This window comes from Vombatus ursinus, unplaced genomic scaffold, assembly GCF_900497805.2.
Source record: "Vombatus ursinus unplaced genomic scaffold, bare-nosed wombat genome assembly UNPS02010461.1, whole genome shotgun sequence".
Taxonomy (NCBI): domain Eukaryota; kingdom Metazoa; phylum Chordata; class Mammalia; order Diprotodontia; family Vombatidae; genus Vombatus; species Vombatus ursinus.
In genome coordinates this window covers 11,995,757-12,003,865 of record NW_020950239.1, presented here as the reverse complement: position 1 = coordinate 12,003,865, position 8,109 = coordinate 11,995,757, and the positions used below count along the sequence as shown (strand labels likewise).

The 8,109-nt window shown below is 44.5% G+C and overlaps 1 protein-coding gene across 1 annotated transcript in view; it reads right to left on the bottom strand.

Moving 5' to 3' along the window:
• Positions 1 to 8,109, bottom strand: part of FRAS1 (Fraser extracellular matrix complex subunit 1) — a 475,354-nt gene that overhangs the window by 29,337 nt on the left and 437,908 nt on the right. Inside the window, exons 63-64 of the mRNA XM_027854503.1 lie at positions 6,957 to 7,232; positions 4,824 to 5,056 (exon numbers count right to left, since the gene is read on the bottom strand). Of these exons, the coding sequence (XP_027710304.1) occupies positions 4,824 to 5,056; positions 6,957 to 7,232 (509 nt within the window). The remainder of the gene's footprint in view (positions 1 to 4,823; positions 5,057 to 6,956; positions 7,233 to 8,109) is intronic.

The window sequence follows — 8,109 nt, the reverse complement described above, 5'->3', positions numbered from 1 at the left end:
TTCAATACATACTGCATCATATGTGTACACATGGAATTCAATACATAATGCATCATATGTGCACGTATGGAATTCAATTTTTTACAGCATCCTCAATCCTCTGGAATTATAACAACATGAAATACAAAGGTTTTTTACTTTATTAGATGAAATTACTTTTAATTTTTCTTTCCTATCAGAAAGAACTTTCCTTCCTATAGATTCAGGCTATTATGTGATTTCTGTTCATCGTAACATCATCCCAGACCACAAGCTAGATGAGATTTCAGGGACCCTCTAGTCTAATCCTCCCATTTTGCAGAAAACCAAGACCCCAGAAGGCTAAGTGACTTGGCCAAGACTTCTCAGATAACAAACATCAGAGTCATGATTTGAATCCTGGTCATCTGACCACAGAGCTAGCCCCCTTCCACTGTACTAGGCTGTCTTCTAGGATGATGAGTCTGTCTGTGTCTCCCTCTCTCTCTCTCCCCCATCTTCCCTCCCTCCCTTCCCCTGCTCTCCTCCTTCCCTGCTCCCTGTCTCTCTCTCTCTCCCCCTCCTTCCCCTCACTCTGTCCCTCTCTCTGCCTCTCCCTTTCCTTGTCCCTCTTTATGAATTTTAGGATACCACCAAGCTCCTATATTGTGAATTCAGTATTCTGCTACATATCTCACCTGTTACCATTACTGACCTTTTACTCATCTTCTTCTCCCTGTCTGGAATGATCTCTTACTTCCCTTCTACCATCCCATGCCCTTTTCTCCAAGACTCATTTCCTCTTTGACTAAATAAATATCAACACTGCTTTGTATCAGAAGGTTAGGATGCTATAGGGCCGGGAGAATATAAAGGAAAAACAGGTGTAGCCTAGAAGCTAAAGGGCGATGCATGTGCCGGGAATTCCAAGGGGATATTTTGGAGTAGTTCAAAGCAACCCCAGAGCTACCATCTGTCAATTTGGATGCAAAGGAACTAGCCTGGGAGCAGTCATCAAGGGAACAGAGGAAGATGACTGACAGTTGGAGAGAAAACGTTTCAGTGAGATGGGAGAGTGAGCCACATACGGTAGTGATGAGTTCAATGTGAAAAAATTATTTCTCACACTATATATAGACATGGCTAGAAAGGCCACTAGTTAGTGTATGCCAGGACAAGTTAGGAGTTGGGAAGCCCCCCTAAGGGCAGGGCCTTGTTGTAAAAAGGTCACGTGTGGGGGCTGGGCTGTGATCTGGTTGCTAGTGTTCCCCTCCCCCTACCAATATACACTAGGTATAGGGGGTGTTCAGGACGACTAGCCCCTCTGGCGTGAGGGCTTGCCGAGCCCTTTTCAGGGCTGCTCATCCACTTTCAGTGTCCATCTGCCAGCCAACTCTCACCTGTGGCTCCAAGAAGCTATAAAATGTTCATTAAACCATCTCAGCAAACAGCTAAACCAAGCCGAGGGCAACTGACAGGCCTCACACCAGGAAGTGAGTTTGATGGGATTCCACCCCAAGCATGTGGATGAGTGGAGGAGAACAACTGGTTCCAATAGCCACGGAGGCGGCCGAAGCAGGCCTGGTGGAGCCCTTAGAGCTCGGTTACGCGTAGAAGGCGCCAAGGTCATCCGCTGCATCCTGGGCCATGGCCCCTCATCTTCTGTCCTGCCACTGGACTGTGATGACTCAGGAAGAGAGAGTGAGGCTGACGACTTGCCACAACTTTGCCTTGTTTAAATCCAATTCCTACACAAGTGCACATCACCTGGGGTGTCACTGGTCCTCTTTGAAAACGAAGGAAAAACAACACACAACACCAGGAGGATGTGCGCGATGAGAGAAAGCTCGCAAGAGCGGGCTGTGTCTGGCGGCACATCGGAATTGAGGGCTTCGGGCCTCTTCCTGGTTTTTGTTTGGGAAGGAACCTACCTGAGGGAAGCGGGGAGAGGTTATGGGCACTAGGACGTACTGCCTTCAGCACTTTAAACAGCAGCAGCTATTCAGTCGTGTGCGACTCTGAGACCCCATCTGGGGTTTTCTTGGCAAAGACACCGGAGTGGTTTGCCATTTCCTTCTCCAGCATGGCATCTGTACTATCGCCTAATTCATTTGATTATAATCTCTTGTTGTTCCTCGTATGTTTGTAAACATACTGTTTATCCAAACTGTCACTGTTTATTTTGTCATTCAGCTTGATTATAAGCTATTGAGCGCAGATGAACATTCCTTGTATAGGCTCCCCAGTACAATACTCTGCACAAAACTGTTTAATACGGTGCACTACAATATTTACTGTTCTGTAGGACAATACGCTAACCAAAAGGAGAGACTAAAACCCTATAATTTGAGCTATCGAAGGAACCTCAGAGAAGGGTCTAACCCCTCATTTCATGGATAAGGGATAATAGCCTTGGTGAGATGAAGACAGAGTACAAGTCAGAATACACGTCTTCACACTCTGGGTCCTTTCTTCAGTACGGAGTTGCATCAATTTAAAAAAAAAATGCTCGTTGAGCTGAACCAGAATCAAAAGGAAATTGTCTTTGTAGTTTGCATTAATTTTTGGTCACTGGTTGACCAGATGCAAAATCTGAGCATGCTTCCTCAGAGCAGCAGAAACTCTAGGCTTAACCTGTCTTTTTCAACTGGTAGCATCTATTTATGTAGTGGTTGCTGGGATCTTTTCTCTTTATCCGCCTTTTTCCAACTTGAGTAATTGGGGGCAAGAAACAGTGTCTAGTGGAAGTTACACATGGCTGTAGGGATTTCCGAGAGTAACAGATGGGACCTCTGGAGGTGTTGCTTTCACCTTTCATGGAGGCTCAGGCGGCATCAAAAGTTTGGACCAAATTTACACTCTTGTTCTTGACTGAGAAACTGGTGGACCAGGAGGCCTTGATATATTGATACATGGAATAGGAGGGAGGAGGGGAGAAAAAAATTCTCATCCCCTTTCTCCACTTTAATCATCAGGAAACAGCAGGGCCAAGACAGGGCGTATGATGGGGAGGGAAGGACTCCACTAGAGAAGGAGAGGAGGAATGTTGTGCTGGGGTTTCCTCTCCCTCCATCATTTCCTCATGGTCCAACTGGTTATCAGACAAGGTGAAGGCAAACTTTGAACCATTTAGTGATATTTTCCTCATGTAAGATGAGGACAGAAACCCCAGGGTCCCCTTCTTCTTCCTTAATTGCTACCGCTCTCCCCTTTCTTTCTTTTTGCAGTCTCTCCCTTGCCAGGCCCACCCATTAGCATGAAGACTTTGCAGTGGACACCTGCCATTTTTCAAAAATAGGAAAGAACAAGCTTTGTCTTCAGGTAGGCCTGAAACATCTACAATGCCCTAGGATGCTGCTGCTAGTACTCCATCACTAAAGTCACTTGTTTTCCTTCTGTTAGGAATGTGGGTTAGGAGGGTTTCGGTCTCATTGGCACCCACACTAGTTCCAGTACTGAGAAACATCACAGTATAGAGGAAAGCAGAATCAGAAGGGCTGGCCTGGTGTTGGCTCTGATTCTTCAAGGCATCTGAACCCTGGACAGGCACTAATTCTCTCCGAGTCTAGTTTATAGAACTATAAAATGGTGATGGTAATAAAGTAGGATGAGGAGGAGGGGGAGGGGGAGGGGAGGAGGGGGAGGAGGAGGAGAAGTAGTAGTGGTGGTGGTGGTGGTGGTGGTGGTGGTAGTAATAGTAGTAGTGGTGGTGGTAGTACTAGTGGTGGTAGTGGTGGTGGTGGTGGTAGTGGTACTCCTCATGCTATATACCTTACAGGGCTAGCATAAAGAGAATGCTTTGTAAACTTTAAAGTATTATATATATATATACACACACACATATATATATAAAAAAACTGCTAGCTATTATTGTTTACAGTAGAATTTTACAGAGATACGCTAACTTCTCTGGGATCAGTTCACGCCTGGACACAAACATACTGCAATATCTAATAGATATTTACCACATGTAAGGAATGCTTGAAGTACCTCTGAGTATAAAAGCAAATACACAGGCCAGCCAAATAGGCTTTATTTTCTGTCCTTACACATGACACTCCCTCTCTCTCATCACCATGCTTTTGCCTGGGCCGTTCCCCCTGCCTGGGAACTCTTTTCTTTTTCCTCTCTTCAGACTCTTAGAATCTCTAACTCCTTTCAAAGTTCGGCTCAAACATCATCTCCCTACGTAAGGCTTTTCCTGATCCATACGGCCATCATTAGTGCCTCTTCACTGAAATGATCTTTTCTTTACTTCGTACCTACCTCAAGCAAGACATTCCTCCAAACTCAGGACATTTTCTCTGGCTGCCCCCATGCCTGGAATGCCTCCCCGTCTGACCTCGGCCACCTGACTTCCCTGGCTTCCTTTAAGTCCCACCATCTTCAAGAAGCTTTCCCCAACCCCTCAATCCTGCTGTCTTCCCTCCAATTTATCTTCTAAATGGCTTATGTATCCTATACCTAGCAAACATAGCTGTCTGCATGTCATCTCTCCCATTAGATTGTGTGTACCCCGAGAGCAGGGGCTGTCTTTTACCATTCTTTGTATCCCTAGCATTTAGCACAGTGCCTGGCAATAATAGTCCCTTCATAAATATTTTACTTCCTGACTGACAGTAGTCTCCTCCTATGGAATGTAAGCTCCTTGAGGGCAGGGACCATTTCATTTTTGTCTTTGTGTTCCCAGCATCTAGCCCAGTGCCCACCACACAGTAGGCACTTTAAAAAATGCTTTCTCACTGATTAAAAATACATGCACACACACACACACACATGCTTAGTAATGACAGCATTGTAGAAATCACTAGAAAGGTTCTGGACGTGGCCAAACCCCTCTGTGGAGAAGGAGACACTTGGCTGACCTGTTGGGATGCTCCTTATGTTTGACATCAAGGTATTTCAGGGTAGCAATGAAGGACTGAGCTTGGAAGCCTCTGGCGGTCCCCGCCACGACAGGGGTGTGACAGATAGCGCTGTCCGTCCCTATGGTAACAATATTACTTCTCAGGGGGGTCCCCAAGTGCCCCGCTTTGTCCACAGCCTTTGCCACACAGCGCACGTGGAACCTCCGGCTGAAATAGATACTGTCCAGTACCTGCAAGGAAACAAGATAGCAGCTTAAGCCAGATTTGCTAAGCCACGCTGAATTCATAACCAGCTCTGTACCCTGGAGTTGCCTGGGTGACTCTCAAAGGTCTTATCCTGGGTAACCTTTAACTTCAAACACTTCTAGAATCGACAGAGTTGGTGTTTTCAGGCACTGTGTTCAGCATAAGAGTTTCTCAAAGCTTCATCCCAATTGCAAGGAACAGTGGCTAAATCCCACCACTGTCATAGACATGAGCCTTGCAGGACTGGGAACAATGTTTATACTTGAAATTCAGGATGTAGCTGCTCGTGTCATTTTTTTCTTTAAGCCAATTTATCAGATGGATCTGAATTTGCTGGAAGGTAGGCTCTAGGACATGGCTTTTTTTGTGTTCTGGGCTCCTTGGATAGTCTGGTAAAGTCTGTGGACCCCTTCTCAGAATATTAGACTTTTAAAAGCATAAGATAAAATATGTAGAATCCTATTTATGTATAATATAAAATATGATCCAATATGGTAGTATATAATAGTATATAATAATATATATAACATTTTATATGTAATATTACAATATAATCCAATGTACATAGTTGCCTGTACAAAGGCAACTACCTACATTGAAATACAGATATCAAAATATCTAAAAAAGCAAGTTCATGCTACGAACCCCTGCTCTAGGGAAGGAAAAAAAAAATCTCATGTTTTCGTGAGCCAGAGACAAATTTTAAAGTCTTTGCTGAAATTCATTAAACAGCTATCGATCTGTTCATTTAACAAGGATCAACTGCTATCTTGCTTCAAGATAGTAGACTCAATCACAAATTGCATTTGTCGCCCTATAATAACAAACCAAATTTGGTTAAGAGAAGTCTAAGCTCCTTTGAAAGTTACAGAACGAAGAAATTCCATGCATGTAAATTCTGATACAGGCTAAAACAGATAGATCACTGGCCAATAACAGAAGATAGTCAAAATGAAGCTAAGCTCACATACCAGGAAAAAATGGTCTCCGAGCTACAGTACTAGGGGTCAAAGCTCTGGACAGGTCTTAATATAGCATTTACGTAGCGACCCATTTTTCACAACAACCCTGGGAGGTAGGTGCTGTTATTATACTCATTTTACAGATGAGGAAACTGAGGCAAACAGAGGTTAAGTGACTTGCCCAGGGTCACACAGCTAATAAGATGTCTGTAGTCAGATTTTAACTCAGGGCTTCCTGACACCAGATCCGGCGCTCTAACCACTGCACCACCCAGCTGCCTCCTTTGTTTGTGTAGAAGGCTAGATCCAGATTAAGACAGTTCCAAAGGTATTTGTGGTTCATCAAATACAATATTCTCTGCATGGACCTACTCCCTCCAGCTAGCTTTTTGAGAGGAAGTGACAGAAATCTTCCCTGTTGTTTATCATTCTTCAACAGTTTACCCAACTAATCTTGTTTTCCCCACAATGACAATTTTTTTTTTATTTCTCGTGTTTTCTAAAGTGGAACAGGCCCACAGTGGATATTCCGTACATACATGCTGACTGAGTGAAAAGTAAATAAAAGACTGTATCCACGCACTTGTGTTTAACACAGTTAAACACAGTAAACCTCAAACTATTTCTGTCAAAGAATTTAAACTAGATATCTTATTTTAGTGAGGTGGTTCAGGAGGACCTTGGGCAAGTCATTTAACCTCTGTTTGCCTTAATCTGCTGGAGAAGGAAATGGCAAACCACTCCAGCATCTTTGCCAAGAAAACCTCACGGACGGTATTGGCGTGTTACGGTCCACGGGGTCACAAAGAGTCAGGGGCACAACTGAAGCAACTGAACACAACCACCTTATTTCACAGCTTTCTAAAGGAAAAGCGGAAGCAAGTCTACACTTAACTCATCCCACCCCGGCCATCGTACGTACCATGTGGTTGACGCTGGTGAATGGTGTGTTGTCAGTGATGGTCTCAAAGGGAGACCTTGCCCCGTTGCCGTCCGTGGGTGTTGCTACTTCCCAGCTAAACCGGACAGAGGTCTGATTAATGCCAGCCTCCACGCATCGCTCCTTCATGATGGAGTACTTGGGGAAGTGAGGGTCGCAAGGAGTGACGCAGACCAGCGGGTACCCTGGGGAGGGCGATTTTTTGACCCCTTCCTTGGCCACTTCTTCCACATGATCATAGTCAGCAAGCATGACCACCTGCAGAACAAAGAAAGCCATGAAGCTGCAGGGGAGCTCAGGCATCAGGACGGAGAGTTGGACATTCCCCGCCCGCCCCCATACGCATCACATAAATGTCACTGTCTGTGGAGTCAGCATCACCTTGAAACCGAACAGGAATCTGTGAAAAGAGAGAGCCCTGAGAAAGAGCACAGAACAGTAAAGAGTAAAATATATCTGAAGCCTTTTCACATTTGTAACCCAATTATTAAATTATCCATTATGTAGTGGAGAGAGAGAGCGAACTTCAGAGTCAGGATGACCTCGTTTCAAATCCAACCTCTGACACACACTGTCTGTGTGACGCCGGGACAATCACGTAACCTCTCAGCTCCACGGGCAGCTCTCCAAGACTGTCGGCAGTAGAGAAGGTGGCAATCTACCTCAGTGGAAGGAATTCCCTCACCAGAGAGCTCCCTAGGGGGATGAAATAAAAAATCTGGTCCCCAAAAAAACCATTAAATTATAGCTCCATAAGAATACAGAAGTAAACCGTAATAAATAACTACATTCTTGCACATAACCATAGACAAAATAAATACAAGGAAATTGTCAGGGGAGAGGTCACTAACAGCTGAGAAGGAAGGATCAGAAAAGGTTTTACATGGTATCTAGCACCTGAACTGAGCTGGAAGGAAAGAAGAAGAGATAAGAAGGGCGTGCATTCTAAGCATCCAGAACTCGCTTGTAGTACTAGGTAGAGAATGAGAATGGGAGCTTCTGTCTTATGTTTGAGGAACTGCAAGAAAGCAGAAATAAACATTAGTTAAGCACCTACTGCGTGTAAGGCTTCATGCCTTTGTGCTAGGGACAATAGGGGTAAAAAAAAAAAAGTTACAGATCTTACCTAACGTTT